This window comes from Hemisphaericaspora subhashii (genome assembly GCF_019202705.1).
Source record: "Hemisphaericaspora subhashii strain CBS 10753 chromosome Unknown scaffold4, whole genome shotgun sequence".
Taxonomy (NCBI): domain Eukaryota; kingdom Fungi; phylum Ascomycota; class Pichiomycetes; order Serinales; family Debaryomycetaceae; genus Hemisphaericaspora; species Hemisphaericaspora subhashii.
In genome coordinates this window covers 152,707-170,630 of record NW_026057211.1, presented here as the reverse complement: position 1 = coordinate 170,630, position 17,924 = coordinate 152,707, and the positions used below count along the sequence as shown (strand labels likewise).

The 17,924-nt window shown below is 35.7% G+C and overlaps 4 protein-coding genes across 4 annotated transcripts; 2 read left to right on the top strand and 2 right to left on the bottom strand. All coding sequences in view use genetic code 12, as the record gives it.

Annotated features, from left to right (window-relative positions):
* Positions 1 to 113: 113 nt before the first annotated feature.
* On the bottom strand, positions 114 to 2,534 carry TOP1 (DNA topoisomerase 1; the record flags this gene model as incomplete). Its single annotated transcript, XM_049410569.1, has 1 exon — positions 114 to 2,534. One exon carries the CDS (start codon positions 2,532 to 2,534, stop codon positions 114 to 116), a length of 2,421 nt encoding a protein of 806 aa, XP_049265876.1.
* A 2,984-nt stretch (positions 2,535 to 5,518) lies between these two features.
* On the top strand, positions 5,519 to 7,228 carry J8A68_000849 (uncharacterized protein; the record flags this gene model as incomplete). Its single annotated transcript, XM_049410568.1, has 1 exon — positions 5,519 to 7,228. The coding sequence occupies one exon, from the start codon at positions 5,519 to 5,521 to the stop codon at positions 7,226 to 7,228; it is 1,710 nt and encodes a 569-aa protein (XP_049265875.1).
* Positions 7,229 to 8,880: 1,652 nt separating this feature from the next.
* J8A68_000848 (LYP1) lies at positions 8,881 to 10,535 on the top strand (the record flags this gene model as incomplete). The annotated part of the gene is made up of 2 exons (XM_049410567.1): positions 8,881 to 8,959; positions 9,076 to 10,535. The coding sequence occupies 2 exons, from the start codon at positions 8,881 to 8,883 to the stop codon at positions 10,533 to 10,535; spliced, it is 1,539 nt and encodes a 512-aa protein (XP_049265874.1).
* Positions 10,536 to 11,159: 624 nt separating this feature from the next.
* Positions 11,160 to 12,305, bottom strand: SUN41 (putative glucosidase; the record flags this gene model as incomplete). Its single annotated transcript, XM_049410566.1, has 1 exon — positions 11,160 to 12,305. One exon carries the CDS (start codon positions 12,303 to 12,305, stop codon positions 11,160 to 11,162), a length of 1,146 nt encoding a protein of 381 aa, XP_049265873.1.
* Between the last annotated feature and the right edge of the window lie 5,619 nt (positions 12,306 to 17,924).

Genomic DNA, 17,924 nt, shown 5'->3' with positions numbered 1-17,924 from the left:
CCAATAATAATAATTTACTTATTTACATAACTTTACAAAATACTGCAACAATCAAAGCAACCAACCATTACAAACAAACATACAAACAAATACAATTCAAACCTTCCTCCCAACTAGAATCTCCAATTTTCATCCGCAGATTCAATCGCCCAAGTAAACTTCTCTCTTAAAGTTTTAGTAAACAACTTCTCAATTGGAACATCATACTTCTTCGAAAACATGACTGTTAATCTAGGATCAATATAATTCATCTTGGATGTACCCAACGAAACCTCTGAATTATCTTCTTTATCCTTCAATTGTAATGCAGTGGTAGTATATCTATTCTCAACTGTTTCAATCTGTTGTTTCAATTTTTCAACCGTGAGATTCTTATTAGCGATAACTGGTTTCCCAGTCTTTAATTCTTTCTTATATTCTTTTTCCAATTCATCAATCTTGGCTAATTTATCTTTGATATCTGCCTTAGTTAATAATGGTTTCTTTTCAATTTTTAATTTTTCATTATCACGTTCCAATCTCTTAAACACTTGTTCACGTTGTCTTTTGATAATAGTATGATGGATATGTTCTTCATCTTCCTTGACCAAATCATCAATTTCTTCAAAATATTTCATATCCTTCTTTTTTAATTTTGGTTCAAGTATTAAGATCATCTTTTTTAATCTAATCTTTTGCCATAATAATTCTTTTAATTTATCATTAATCTTTTGAATCGAATTCCCATGATTTTTCGAAACCGAACGCTGGTGATTACATAATATAGCCACGGTTCTATTTGCTGCATTAAATTTCACAACTTTTTCAGCCACAGTACCTTCATTAGGTATCAAATCCAATTGATCTTGCATGGTCTTGGAAGCATTATAAGTACGGAAAACTTTTGCCGATAAACCTTTCATATATTTCTGTAAGTGTTTATTTAAAAGACTAGGATTAATCCTATCAAATAAATCATCACCAGGTTGTTTTGGAGATTTTTTAAATATTCTTAAATTCTTAAATACTTGTTTATCAACTTCAACTTCTTGATAAAATCGAATAGAATCCTTACCCAAAAAATCAAAAATCACCTTATTGGGAGGTTTTAAAGTAATATGTTCAAATCTAAGAGAACAACATCCAACAGTATCAGCTTCATCATCCCCTTTTTCACCCCCGGCTCTTAATGCAAACACATCAATTAAATAAGTCGCCGTGGCCATTTGTCTATCCTGCATGACTTCAGATTTAAGCATCTTGGTATAATCTTTTCTAATTGCATCAATATGATGACGTAAATTTCTGGCAGTTTCAAACTTCTTAAAATCAGATTGTCCTTTAACGGATGAATTAGCGGCAAATCTCACATATTTAAATGAATCGGCAATATTTTCTTTCCACATAGCTAACCAAGTCACAGTATTATCATGTTTGATATCACCCCATTTATGACCAGCCGGTGGGTCAGGGATTTTGCAATCTTTACTAAGATTAAGTGTCACATCTTCGGGATATACTCTTCTTTTCAATTTCCCAGTCTTTGGATGGGCACCACGACCACGGAATAATCCTGGAGGTTCGATTCTGAAATTCCCCACAAGTTCTTTTCTTCCATTAAGATAACATGTTTTAAAAGGTTCTTCTAATTTTTCTTTTGCTAATTTGATGGCTTTCTTTTCATCTCTTGACATGGCTTTTTTCTCTTCTCGAAGTTGTTCAAAATATGCATACATTTTGGAGAAATCCAATTTTTCAAATGATTTAATTTCAACTCCATCCCAATTACATTCTTTTAATACTTGTTTGAAATCTTCAAAGAAATTCTTTTGAAATGTGGGGTTTTTGGCATGATCAGTTTCGACCATAGCTCCGAAAAATCCAGCAACTTCTTCAGCTGCCGGTGGGAGTGATACTGGTTTCCCATCATAATATAATTTGATATGAGAAGGTAATGGTTCATATTCTGGAGGAAACATGACCCCATTGTGATGTAGCAGTTCCCATTTTATTTCTCCATCTAAATCTTGAGCTTCCCACCATTTATAAGTTTCTTCTGATTCTTCCTCATTGCCATTTTCTCTTTGAGAACCTGGAGTCAGAGGAGTTTCTTCTTTAATTTCAGCTTTTATAGATGATGGTGATGACTTGACTTTTGTAGCCTTCTTAGCTGTTGCTGATGCTGTTGCTTTCTTTGGAGTCAGTGGTGTTTCCTTTTTCTTTGCAGCTTTCTTTGTCTTAGTTGTACTTTCAGTTTTGATTTTTTTAGTTGGTGAAGACTTTGTTGATCCATTCTTGGCAACCTTTCTCTTTTTTATGGTAAGCGTATCATCCTCACTATAATCGTCATCTTCATCCAGACTTAGTTTCTTACGCGTACTAGTATGTTTTCTAGCAACTTTATGTAATGGTAAATCATCATCTTCACTTTCGTCGTTTATAGAACTTGGAGATGTTGAAGTATTTCCATTTATACTATTATTGCTGTTAATTCTGTTAGTTCTCTTTGGAATTCTAGAAAGAACAATTTCATCTTCATCTGAAGAATAACTCATTGGTGGAACAATATTCAAGCGTATGTTTGGTGTTTGAATTCTTGAGGAAATTGAAGTAGCTGAAGTAGTAGCAGCAGATGATGATTGTAGGGTTGAGTAGAATCTCTTTTGATATGAGCAATTTAAAAGTGATGTTCTAGCCAATCGTAGTAAACTAGCAGTTGAGAATATGGTGGATAATTATTATTGATTTGGGGATAAAAGTAATTAGTAGAAAAAGAATGAAAATTTAAGAAAGAAGGTTTTTAATATTTATATTATATAAGAAGAAGAAGAAGATTAAAAATTAAAAATAAAAAATGGCAACACAAGAAAAGAAAGGGGAGGAAGAAGAAGAAGAAGAAGAAGAAGAGCGAGACATTTTAGAACGCCAAAAAAAAATATGTTGAAACTGCCACCAATGCGACATCAATCTCGTAACCAATGGTTATATACGTTTGTTCATATTCTAGTCATTCAAAAAGAATTCCTCCTTGATAGAATCTTAAATCCCTAACTTAAATTGATGAGCTGTCTTCAACTTTAAGAGGAGTAGCTTGATTGAAACGTATAGAAGGGACACGTATTGTTCTCTATTGTTATTGCGCACTTCCAAAAAATGCATGGAACACTACACGACATTACACGCCTTACTTACGGGCCTGTAAAAAAAGCATTTACCACACACACACACAAATAATTTGTGGATGTCCCTAAGTTTTGAAAACATAGCAAGAGCCAACCATCTCTCTTGGGAATCATCATCTCTTTTAAATCATTGAAATATTCCTTTGGAACGTATCATATAATTTAACCGGTTCTGCATGCTGACAGGAAAATGTTTGGTCTCTTTTTTTTAACAGTATTCTAAACTCTACCTTCAATTTCACGAAAAAAGAACCAGTCAAACTCATCTTGTGTTCTATTGTCTATTGAAGACTTTGGATATGATCTACACTAGTAGCCATTCTTGAATATAAAGCTGAACCTCCAGGTTCTGTTATACCTTTAGGAATTTTTGTAAATTAAGCATTTTTCGTGATTTTTTTTAACAAAATCTACCGTTCCCCAACATCTTAGTATTTTAAGTCATAACTGTTATCAAATCAACTGGAATTAAATTCAGACAAGATGGCCTTAACGACAATTGCCTCTAATAATATAAATCTGAAGTATTTCTAATACTTTCTGTGTTACCAGTTTTTGGTTGCAAAAATTAAATCGAACATCACCAAAAAAAACAAAGATAAACATAAAGCAGTCAAAATACAAATGTTATAAAAGATTGCTGAAGAATATCACGAAAGAATTGAGTAATTGATACGAATTTAGACTAATCTTATCAAAGTCTTTACGGATCTACGGAGTAATCTGTCCATCAATCTTCCCCCCAACCCCACTGGATAATCCTATACCGGATATCCGAAATGATTACAATGGCAGAAGAGCATTCCAAAAATGGAAGATTCACGAAGAAAGAAATGGAGTTCGCAGAGACTTACTCTCCTAAATTGAGAACCTGTCTCAAAATGGAACTTATGACATTCGTTTCATGGGGTAAATGGCAATAAATATGCCCATGTTATTCTTTTTCAGAAGTTGGATTTGCCCCACTTGATATCTTAGATAACTTAGGAAATGTATATTTCTGTTAAGGAAGGACCCTTTAAAAATACAAGTCCCTAAATTTGAAGAATTCCTTTGTCATTTCCAATGACCTAAAAGAGTCAAAATAGCGAAACCAATTTATTTCCTTTTGGCGTCAGACTCCGAAACAGGAATTGACCCTTTTGAAAAAGACGGGTGCGTTACAAAAAAAAATAATTAAAACTTCGGAGAAAGATTGCAGCAATAAAAAAAGAAAAAAGAAATTTTCATTTATTCTGTTACATTTTATGTCAAAAAATCAGAAGCTAGATCCTGTGGCTTGTCAATATCGATCTCTGATAGCAAATCACAAATTTAGAAAGGAGAAAAGATTTCCGTAATAACACCATTTCTAAGCACAAGTCAAAAATGGCATTCCAAATCGAGACATCAAGCCGTAGACGGAAGGGACCAACGAGATATTTGACAATGGGCCGTATTTATTATTTCACAAGGCAATTATTTCTTTTTGCCTTCAACTATAGCTGGTACGGCGTTTAAAAATACAGAAAAAATTTTCGCGATGAGATTCCATTAGAGGTTGAATGACCTATCAATATTGTGCCTCTTGTAAGAAAAAACACCGCATATATGTCAAAATTGGGATTTGGTAAGGGTTCAAAGGATTTAAAGTATTTCAGTTAACAGCAAGCAAACACGAATTGATCTTTTTAGAACTCTGAAATTCCATTCTTTATCTAAAAATATGGGGTAAAAGGGAAGAAGGGGTAGATAATGCTTCGTATTAACCGAAGACAAAGAAGCAAGAGGGGGAATTACTTCAAATCTAACAGAGAAGTACATTGAGATTAGAGATTATTTTTTAATACAATCGATTTTTGATTGTTCTTCTAATTGATTTAGCCCCAATTCACTTTATTCTAATTCGTTGTATTAACTTTTGTTTATCGATTTTTGATCTGGGTTAGAGCTGGCGAGATAGATTCTTAAGATTCAAAGTAGTCTAAGGTCAAACACTTAAATACTTTAGATGATTTACAGGACTTACATATATGTCAAACTTAAAAGAAAGCTAATGATACACTGTATTTATCCGAAGTATGTATGCATACGACCTTTAAACGTCTGAAACCGTATCACAAAAACTAATGAAAGATATTAATTAATTATTACTGCATCTTTATCTAAAAAAATCACTCATTTGAAACAATAGAAATTTAACGCTGATAAATTACAAAAAGAAACTACCGTCATAATATTTTTACGAATGCAATATTATATAAATATGAATGAAAATTCCAGAATGTCAGGCACTTGACTAAAGCTCGCTTGTCCCTCTTTCTTTCTTTCCTTTCTGTAATCTACCCTCCCCGTACTTGTAGTCTCATCCATTCATAATGACTCTTGATTACGAAAAATACGCTACAAGCTCAAATGACTCCCATCTTAGAGATATACATCCAGCTGGTTCTAAAATAGATAACAAGGAAAAACAACCACAATATGTCGATACGGCAGAATTTGAACAAGAATATTCCGTGCTGGCCGCTGAAGAAGAAGTAAGAAGAAACTTAAAACCAAGGCACATATCAATGATTGCCCTTGGTGGTACTATCGGTACCGGTCTTTTTATTTCCACTGGTGGTGTCATTGCCAATGCTGGTCCAGTATCTTCATTATTATCATTCTTATTCATGACTACTTTAGCATTCTCCATTACTCAATCATTAGGTGAAATGGCAACTTTAATCCCAGTTTCTGGTTCTTTTGTCCAATTTGTCACTAGATGGTGTTCTCCTTCTTTAGGTGCTGCCAATGGTTGGAACTATTGGTTCTCATGGGCTATTACTTTTGCTTTGGAATTATCTATTGTCGGTCAAGTTATTCAATATTGGACTGATGCTGTTCCATTAGCTGCTTGGATTTCTATTTTCTTGGTTATCTTAACTGTATTCAATTTATTCCCAGTCAAGTATTATGGTGAAGTTGAATTCTGGGTTGCTTCTATCAAAGTTGTTGCCGTTGCTGGTTGGATCTTATATGCCTTCATCATGGTTTGTGGTGCTGGTAAGACCGGTCCTGTTGGTTTCAGATATTGGAGAAACCCAGGTCCATGGGGTCCAGGTATCTTAGTTGAAGGTAATATCCATACTGCTCAATTCTTAGGTTGGCTTTCTTCTTTAATCAGTGCTGCTTTTACTTTCCAAGGTACTGAATTAGTCGGTATTTCTGCCGGTGAAAGTCATAATCCAAGAAAAGCCGTTCCTGCTGCCATTAGAAAAGTCTTATACAGAATCCTTATCTTTTACGTTTTATGTATCCTTTTCCTTGGTTTATTAGTTCCTTACGATGATCCTAAATTAACTAATGGTGGTTATACTTCAACCTCCCCATTCATTGTTGCCATGATCAACTCAGGAACCAAGATTTTACCAGATATCTTCAACGCTGTCATTCTTGCCACCATTATCTCCGCCGGTAATTCTAATGTCTATAGTGGATCCCGTATTCTTTATGGTCTTGCCCAATCCGGTGTTGCACCAAAATTCTTCACCAAATTGAACCGTGGTGGTGTTCCATACATTTCTGTTCTTTTCACCGCTGCTTTTGGTGCTTTGGGATACTTGGCTTGTTCTGAAACAGGTAATCAAGCTTTCAACTGGTTATTAAACATTACTGCCACCGCTGGTCTTATTGCTTGGGGTTGGATTGCTTATACTCATATTAGATTTATGAATATTCTTAAATCAAGAAATATTTCAAGAGATTCATTACCTTTCAAAGCAATGTTCATGCCTTTTAATGCTTATTATGCTTGTATTGCCATCTTTATCTTGGTATTCATTCAAGGGTTCTCTGTTTTCTGGGATGTCACCGCCAGTGGATTTTTCACTGCTTATATTTCAGTAATCCTTTTTGTTGTCACTTGGGTCTTCTTCCATTTCTTATTTAATGGATTTGGAAAGAAAGCATGGAGTTGGTCAAGCTTTTTGATTCCTTTGGATGAATGTGATATTGATACTGGTGTTAGAGAAATTGATGAAATGGAATTTGAAGATAATGAACCAAAGAATCTTTGGCAGAAGTTCTGGGAATTTATGGCATAGAGAAATGTCTCTCTCATTTTGAATACCATTTTTGTACATTATTAACTTCCTTTATTTTTAATTCCTTCATTTCATCGTTTATTTTTTATTTGTATATGTTTAATTCTTAATTTCGAAATAATTATAGTCGTAAGAAGTTGTAGACAATTCATCTCTTCTTTCGGTTGCCAAATATTTTTTATTTGCTGCAAAATTTTTCTGCTTTTTTTTTTCTTCTGCTCTTGTTGTAAGGTAGTGTATGGGGGGTTGCTTTTTTTTTTCTTATAGTCTATTAGGAAAAAAAAAAAAAAAAAAAAAATAAAACCATTGATTACATAATAAATACGAAACCCCGAACCATTTTTAACATAGCCCTGCGTATTGGAACTTGTCGTCACATATTCGCCTCAGTTACACTTTTGTGACATGGAGTTACATACCTTGGTAGTTCGTTTCAAGGGTTTTGAATTAGGCATAGAATTTCTGCGAAGAAGGTGGAGAGACCGCATTTGTAGAACAGCTGAGATTCGTATAAATTGCAGCAATTGCGAAAATTTTGCTTAGCTTAGCTTTTTCACAAGCTTGTGGAATCTGTTGTCCACCTTACTGAACGAAAGGCTATATGCTTAATATACTGTAGATTCAAATCGCCAAGTCTCCTCATAAAGAACAATCCCGCCCCCGCAGCATTTCCAAATATTTATTTGAATAAAGTTCCAATCACTCCATTCTAAAAACGCATGTTCTCTTAAATTTCTGCAAAACTTTTCCTTAGTATATTTTTTTCCAATTCTACAGAATGACCGACCTGGAACAGAGTTACCAATACCCTCGGTATCGATGTTGTCTACCAAGACAAATAGTGGATAAATTGTAGTCGTTTAATTCTATTTAAAGTTTCTTGAATATGAAAAAATAAAATACCGGATAAAAAATTTTGAATTTTTTATTTATGAACTATAATCCTAATCCTGTTATGACAACCAAAAATATTCTAGGGGGTTAAGGAATTACAAAAGATAATTTTAACCAAGTACCCTAAGGAAAGAATCCGAACATCATATGGTTACGTAGATAAAAGATAATGATAAAATCATACCACCATCATGAATTCCATATCTAATTTTTATCGTGTGCAATTAAATTTTCAGATCTACACGATCTCTAGTAATTAACACAAAAGTTAAAAATTTCCAAATCTCTTTCATTCACATTTCCTACATGGCATTTTCATTCAACCTGAAGTATAGATTCCTAATAGAAGCTTACGCCGAGGAGGGGAATGGATCAAGACCGGGGATAGACTATATGGAACCCTTCCTTATCTCTTCACTTTCGCTTTTTTGACTTACTTCAGCCTTGGTGAATACTTTACTGCCAAGAACTTTGAAATCTACATGTAAAATCCACCTTTTGGTGCAAATATCTGTAGCATTGTCTATTGAAAATTTATTGAAAGTTTAAAATCTTATTTGATTTGTCAAACAAATTGCAATGTCATGCAACCAGTCGACTCGCAAGGGTGGGATTTTCTTGATAAGGTTCAAAACCTTAAAAATAAAAATCAACGATGGTGGTATATAACCATCTCCTTTGTCACTTTTCAATTTCAAATTCACCAGGATAAAGATTTATTAAGATCTTGACAAAATTAAATCATATCAAACATAACCATGAGTCAGAAAGTTCCACGCGACAACACTCTGCTGCCGGATCCAGTCCTCGATAAAGAAAAGTCTCCCGTCTTCGTTAGTCCAGATGATATTCTGGAATTAGGTGGAGAGCATGTTGTAAGAAAATTAAAGGCAAGACATGTTTCCATGATTGCTCTTGGGGGACCATTGGAACTGGTCTTTTCATATCCACAGGAAGTATTCTTGCCAAATCGGGTCCTGCAAGTGCTTTGATTTCATTTTTATTTGTGGGTAGTTTGGTTATTTCACTTACCTATTCCTTAGGGGAAATGGCTACCTTGATCCCAGTATCTGGTTCATTTCTTCAATTTGTTACCAGATTCTGTTCTCCTGCATTAGGAGCAGCTAATGGGTGGTCCTATTGGTTTTCATGGGCAATTACTTATGCATTGGAATTGTCTATTGTGGGTAGAATTGTTCAATACTGGACAGATGCTGTTCCATTATGGGCTTGGATTACTATGACCTATGTTGGATTAACTGCTTTGAATTTGTTCCCGGTCAGATATTATGGAGAAGTAGAATTCTGGATGGCTGCTATTAAAGTTTTTGCTTTGCTCGTCTTCTTGCTTTATGCATTTATTATTGTTTGTGGTGCTGGACAAACTGGTCCAATTGGATTCAGATACTGGAGAAATCCTGGTGCATTCGGACCTGGTATCTTGGTTGAAAATCAGAACACTGCCCGTTTCTTGGGTTGGCTTTCTTCTTTGGTCAATGCAGTTTTTACCTTCCAAGGAACTGAATTGGTAGGGATTGCTGCTGGTGAAGCTTCAAATCCTAGAAAGACCGTCCCTGCTGCCATTACGAAAGTTTTGTATAGAATTTTGATCTTTTTCATCGGATCTATTATTTTCCTTGGTATGTTAGTTCCCTACGATGATGCTAGATTAGAAGGTGATTCTCAAGACACCAGAACTTCCCCATTTATTATCGCAATGAATCTTGCCGGAACAAAAGTCTTGCCTGATATTTTCAATGCCGTTATTTTGACTACCATTTTATCAGCAGGTAATTCAAATGTCTATAGTGGGTCAAGAATCATGTATGGATTAGCAGAATCGGGAGTTGCACCAAAATTTTTCCTTCATACTACAAAGAAAGGTGTACCTTATGTTGCTGTCCTTTTTACTGCTCTCTTTGGTTCATTGGGATATTTGGCACTTGATAGTAGAGGAAAAGGTACCGAGGCCTTTGATTGGTTATTGAACATTTCTGCCACGGCTGGAATGATCTCATGGGGATTAATTTCATGCACTCACATTAGATTCATGCATATCTTGAGGAGTAGAAATATAAGCAGAGACTCATTACCTTACAAAGTTCCATTCATGCCATATGGTGCCTACTATGCCGCTATTGCTGTCTTTATCGCCGTATTTGTCCAAGGTTTCGAAGTCTTCTTTGAGTTCAATGTAGAAGATTTCTTCATTTATTATATTTCTTTGATCTTTTTCGTTGTGGCCTACATATTCTTTTACATATTCTTCTATGTAACTAAGGCGCAAACAGCCTTTTTGATTCCTTATGACGAATGTGACATTGACACCGGTGCAAGAGAAATTGATGAAATGGTGTTTGATGATACTCCTCCAAAGAACCTTTGGGAAAAGTTCTGGTATTGGGTTTCTTAGATTACATTGTCCCCTGTTCTTGTTGTTTATTATTTAAGTGTGATTTGTTTTAATCGTCAGCTTATACACTCCTTGTTTAGAAATTTAGCTGTTAATATAATATAAATATTGTTCTTGTCCCCACTCCAAATCTTTCTCAATAATTACAATTTTTTAATTCAAATATTCAGTAAGTATTTATAATTGATTATAATTATTTATAATTAATTATGCCCACCGTTATAACTAAACCCATTGTTGGGCAACAAAGCGGATTGTGCTCCAAAATCTTATGTGTGGATGTGCTCTAGCCTTGTATCCCCCGTGCCTTCCACTGTCTCTGGGTAACCTATTGTATTGTTTGACTAGTTCTAACGGCTCCCTGGACCCTTCGAATTGACATGTGATATTTACTAGTCAACTTATTAGAGAGGTATCTATTGAAATACACCCTACTCGTTAAACTTCTACTTAAAATTTTAATAAATTAACGTATACATATAGAAAAAGATACCCACGGTCATATATAAAAATCTGACCAGCTAAATATAAAAATAAAAAATCCGAATAAAGAAAGAAAGAAATAGTCGTAGTAGAGTGTCATTTGTACAATATAGATTTTTTAAAGAGAGCTGTTGTCTTTCTCTAATATAAGACGTAAACACCTCTTCCTGTAGTGACACCGACAGTACAACCATCAGAACCACCATTGTAAACACCATTCTCGTAAACACATTGACCACTAACACTAGATCCGACGTCAGCAACGATTTTGACATTGAAATTCAATGGTGCACGGTTATTTGGATTTGGAATCAAGGATAAGTAAGCAATACCATTGTCGTAACCAGCACCGAAGTTAATTGGAGACCAATTTCCAATACCGGAACCTGGAGAACCCCAAGTACAACCAGTTTGCCAATCAACACCGGCATCGTTAACATAGTATTGAGCAGAAGTTAAACCACCTCTCCATCTGTAATAAGTTTGTTGATCAACAACTGTGATTGGTGAAGTTTGGCCACCACCGACAACGGTTGGAATAACCATATTTTCAGTTCCTGGGTAATCTGTTCTACAGATTGCCACGGTTTGTCCTAAGGTATTTTGAACGATGGCCTTGTCAACACCCCATTCACATAAATAATTAGATCTTGAATTGGTCTTGTACAATTTTCCTCCTCTGCAAATTAATCCACCAACGGAAACACCATTAGCTGGTTGTGCTTCTGGCCATTGCGTTTTGGACATACCACTTTGACAAGCGTATGAACAATAAGAACCTTCACGACAGAGACCACCGGTTGAAGTGTCACTGTTGTAGATACCAGACCATCCACCGAAACCTAAATGATCTAATGCGATAACACCTTGCCCAACTGGGAATTGGTCGCACGAGTAAACACCATCTGGGAATTCTTGAGTTGGGTTTTGATAAGCACCTAAGTCTCCCTGTATACCGTTGTTGACTCCAGCTGGAGGTTGTGCTGGTTCGGAAGGAGCAGCAGGAGATTCAGAACTTGCGGCGGGAGGAGCTTGTTGTTCCTCCAGGGCAGAAGATGGGGCAACAACTTCAACTGCAGGAGTGGGTGATTCTGGGACAGGGTTGATGGTATTTCCCTGACTATCAACTGTGATGGTAACATATTCGTAATCATAGACAACGGCACGTTTGTGTTTATGATGAGCATGGTATTGGGTTTGTGCACAATCGTCACGTTTATGATTTGGAGCTGCGGGAACAGCGAGCGATAAAGTAGCAAAAGCTAATATAGCTAAAGAAAGCTTCATTTTTGTTTAATTAACAGTAAAAGTAAGGAATGACTAAAGGTTAGTTGATTAACTAAATTGAATTGATTGAAAGAAGAAGAAGAAGAAGAAGAAGAAAGGAAGAAAGAAAGGAACAAACAAAGGAAAGTAAAAATTTTTCCAACCATTTTCAAACGAGGTTTCTTGATCATTATAATTGATTGACGAGAGGTTCTCTAAAGAGTAATTGGGATTGTTTTGGTTTCATGACGAATTGGATGCCAAAACTCTTAATTAATTAAATTCCGTGTTTTTTGTGTAACACAATAAAGCTTAATTATTTTTTTCTCAGCTAACTGGTCGGAATTCAAAAATCACGCGAATTTAATTTTCTTGTCTAAATTCTCCCCCTTTTAAAACAATAGTAAAACATACAATTTTCATTGTGAAAACGTCGTATCTAACAACAACCGAAATCGTAATACAAAAATTATATGGCCGGAATTCATTTACCATTGACCAAAATGGAAAATTTTGCAAGAACCGAGATCTCGCAAAAGTTGTCTAACAGGACTAAGGTTCATCTATATTGTCATTCCATTGGAATTATGCATCCAATTTACCTGAAGGTACAGAAAGGAACGCCATTGGTAATTGCATCGAAAGAGATTAATATTCAAAGGTTCTAGAATTTCAATGGGCAAGAAACTTCCCTTATTTTGTGTTTCAGAAATGTTTTATCAAATAGAATCGAAGAAGAAGGCTGGCGGCTATCTGATTCTCTAAAGCTTGCAAAGTCCAAAAAAGGTATTGGATGGTAAAATTATTACTACTTACAATGAGGCAACCTGAAATTCTCATATTGCTGAATCAACTAACACTAAAATGATAAATCAGATCAGTTAATATCTGGCTGGTTCAATTTCTATGATGATACATTGGAGCCAGCAGAAAAAATTGATTCTGAATTCCGAGGGCCCCATCCAGAAAAATACCCAACTGCAAAATTACGTTATGAGAAAAAAAAATATATTTTCTATGCGTGTTAAACAAATTTTTATTGTTTGAAAAATTAAATGTGCATTAAGCGATTTTTCTATGCACCAGAAACTAGATCAAAATATGTCTTAAGGATTGATCCAGATCATTTGTCTACTTTTGTTTCTAAGGAAGGTAATTTAGCGGGGATTGTGGATATTGCATTTGATGCAGCAAGGATTCTAGAAAACCACTATCCTGATTCCCAGTGTCTCTTGTTTAATTTTCAAACAGCGAAAGGGTGTGATAACATTCGTGTTCCAATTGGTGAAACAGGCATGCCTAGGTTCAGCAATCTTGAATGGCACCAAAACCGTTCTCCCACATAAAAAAACACAAACTCATTTGTGTCCAGTACTTACTTGGATATTAGTGGGTGGGTGTGGTTTATTTCGGAAAATCTATATCTGCTTTGGGTATTGTCCATTCCAAAAGCAGAAAGTTTATTTCTTAGTTGCGGTTCCAAGAATTTTTCTGAATCTGATTCAACTTAATTTTTTCTAGGGAAAACAATCATAAAACGGCCATGAAGCAATTTTGAAGCACGTTTGGTCCGCAAGCGTTTGTTGAAATTTCTTAGCTCTCAGCATGAGATACGACATCCGACGATTCAATGTTCTAGAATCAAGATGGTCAGAAAGTTTTGATCTCTAGCTGAACCCACAACAACAACTATTAGCGCATGCTACTTATAATTTTAGTATCCGTGCACTTGTTATTTTGTGATTTGTTGTAAGATAGATAGTGTTTTACTCGAATTTATGAGAATACTCAAGTTGATTGAACGTGGAAGCGCTTGACCGTCTATTGAATCGACCGAGCGAATGTATATTAGGAATTCCCAGAGTGAACCAAAGTTCTGTGTTGTATATAATCTATGTAATAGATCGTTGTTCCCCAATCAAATCTCAAAAGCTTAAAAGGGGGAATCCACAGGTATTTATCCTCGAGCCCTAAAGTTTAGGAAATGGGGAAGATAGAGGCCGAGTCGAAGCTTTTCAGAAATCAACTGTAATGTAATAAGTTACACACAGGAACCACGTCCAGGCCCCCGCCATACCACATACTCACTAACGACCGACGAAAGTCTATTATCTCCGCGATTACTCCAATTCCAAATTGGGAAGGAGCACATAACCACTCCTTACATTTGTACAGCAGTATGTGTTGTTTCTTAGAACTATTTTAGGTCATGTGATTTAATTGAGAATTTCAAGAATATATTTACGAGAATTGTTTGAGAGTTATTTTTTATATTTTTTATATTACTTTCTTTTAGTTAACGAGTGTTTATTTTATTATATTATATTATTGTTTTTGTGTGACAACTCATAACTATAATACTCTTATTGATCATTATTGCAGAATAGCTCAAGAAGTTATCAAAGAAGATCGATAATACAACAAGTACTAAAAGTTAACAATCAAAATAAAGGGGACACCAGATCCTTAGTATTATTAACTGAAAGTCATACCAAATTAATGCCGGTAAATACAACACTCACAGATGCTGCATGCACTCTTATAGCTAAGAGGAAGAGGTAATATTTGGAATTGTCTGATCAGATTTGTGTAAAATAGAAATGGTCGCCTCATTTGGAAGAGCCTATTATCGGCGAAACAGTTCCAGAAGTTTTCAATTTGGTCTAATTGTTGCTGAATTTAAATGGCAACCTCATGGTTGCTTTCGCTTTCGAATTTAGCAGAGTGTTGTCGGAGACAACGAAAGTACTTCAGTTAATACATCTGCAGAATCCTAACCATGAGAAAAGGGTGCATATGTTGTATTTACCGGTATTAATTTGGTATGACTTTCAGTTAATAATACTAAGGATCTGGTGTCCCCTTTATTTTGATTGTTAACTTTTAGTACTTGTTGTATTATCGATCTTCTTTGATAACTTCTTGAGCTATTCTGCAATAATGATCAATAAGAGTATTATAGTTATGAGTTGTCACACAAAAACAATAATATAATATAATAAAATAAACACTCGTTAACTAAAAGAAAGTAATATAAAAAATATAAAAAATAACTCTCAAACAATTCTCGTAAATATATTCTTGAAATTCTCAATTAAATCACATGACCTAAAATAGTTCTAAGAAACAACATGAGAAATAAGCGAATTAAACGCAAGAGAGGTTATGTATTTGACATCAGAGATATTGTTAACCAATAACTCTCCTCTCCTAGATGTGATATATAGATAACCCTGTTTAACCAAATCAAGTTGCATAATCTCAATTCCAGCTAAGGTCGGAAATCCACTCTTATTGATATTCATCAAAATTATATGTCTATTTAATGGGTTCCCTGTAAGCACGACTTGTAGTTCCTATTACCTGAAATCTCCCCAGTTTACTAATTCAACCTAAAGAAGAACTACATTCACCCTTGGAGCTGACAGGCCTAATGTAAGGAGTCTTTATGTGCTGTCCCTTTCGGCCTTGCTTGCGGAAAACCTAATACAGCAGAATGTGGTATGACAGTAACCCGGACTGAGGTTCCCATAATGCAAGTTACTTGCTTGGTCCTTCGTTGGCATAGAGTCCGCTCTAGTGTTTCAGAATGGTGCCTCGTCACATTCGTTTTAGGTTGAGTTTACGCCCAGATTCGTCTGTCACATCTGCGTCACACGGTGTCCCGCCTGACTAGGATAAATACCTGTGGACCTTCCCCTTCTTCGGATTGGAATCAGGAATGGATAGAAAAAAGTCCTCCATGGTGCTCGCTCACACAAGAGGACTTTCACAGTTCTCGTCTACAACGACAACTTCTTATATAGAACTACGTTCACCTCCCACATTGCAATACACAATCGCTCGGTTCCTCCACGGACAGAGCTTCCCTGCCATCAAACATTCTTAACTACGATTCCGACCTAATGTAGCTTCTCTCTTAAGGTCTTTACCCCTGGGTATTGTCTCCCTTATACCTAAAGACCACAGCATGCATAATTTCAGAATTGATCCTTACATAAGGATTGGGCGATTTATCTGTGCAGCTGTATCGCCCCATTACCAGATTCGATTCGGGAGAATACTACCGAGGACTTAAGTATATTTCATGACAAAATCAAATGGATCATGAGCCTCTAGAATGAATACTTTATAGAGTAGGTGACGGCAATGCCGCAATGCGCAAATCCAAATCCGAATAGAGAGCTGAATCGCTTGATTTCGAAAGTCGTTCTTGGTGTTCTATAATACTTAGCTATGTGTCTTCCTGTAGTGTCTTGTGAGCGGGCAATTTATCGTCACTCCTATGGAGAAGCCATATTCCCAAGTTCCCAAGAGACCCTTTATTCTTCTCGTAGTATGTTTATCATGACATGAGAAAATATTGTATCGAAGAGTTGGGATGTGAAAATCACACTGCTAATTAGCTAGGGCCAAGGGGGGACTGTTTGCTGCTATCAAAAACAATATGATGCATGTTGTTGCAGCAAAAAAATTATTTCCCAGGGCCAGTATCAGCTCATGGAAGGACGTCCAATACCAAGCTATTATCAACCCATTTGAATTGGAGGATTCGTAAGAGAGTTTCATGGGATATCATCTCAGTTTGTTGGATAGTGAAATTACACTGAATGGGCTTCGTTATTACAAAAGCTTGGGGATCAAACTTAGGTCAACTGTACGGGATTCGTGATCAATCCTCCCGATGATATGCTTGAGCTAGTGAGGCTTACCGTCATCATTTATATATGATTTTTACTTAAATTGCTGCCATTCCTTTGTATTGTGATGACAACTACGAGGGCTGTATCGTGCAGAAGGGACACCATGATGGATGTGAAGGTTGTTTATCAAACCCCCTGACGCATATAAGGTGTTTAGGTACTTGAGTGTACCCTATATTGGTTGATAAGGAAGAAATAGCCGGGCCGTCCCTGAGCTTGTGTTGTTCCAAGAACATGCTCTTGCGTCCGGAATCGGGTTCTGTGTTTTCTTTATGTTCTATTAATTAGATATGCCTCCAAGAAAATATTCGGAGTTTTTAAGCCAAACAAAAAAAGCATTGTTATTTTCTGCTTCCGTAGCATGGACATCATGCGCTGAATGGGATGCATATCTCAAAAAGAGGCTTGCTGAGATGGGCGGTGGGCGGGCATGAAATGAAAATAGGTCTTTCAAAGAAGGAGTATATGCCGTTTAACTCGTAAAACAAAAACATACGTCTAGAAAATAGAAATTATCACGTATTTTTATTGACGTAACTATTATTTTTTGGCTGCAAACGAGTATTTTTTCAGTCTGTTTCATCTTATTTTTAAAGATCTATAAATTGATCTAAGAATATCATCCGATTTTTTGTGTATATATCCCCTTCCCCTACAACGGTTTCCATAACTGCTTTATATTATTGAAAGGCCGACCCTTTCGTCGTTTTTTATAACCGTCTTATGACAGCATTTGGCTTCTTTTACAGTTGGCAATATTTAAGCAGCAAATTTGGTCATCTAAATTAAAAGCAAGATTATCTAATCACGAGTGTCTCTGTTGACAAAAATAAATCCGTGTGATAATCAAGTCTTCAATCAGGCTTATTAGTAAAAAATTTCTCTTGATTCTCGTACCAGTGGTGAATAAATGAGCCCGTGAGACGCATGCTACTAT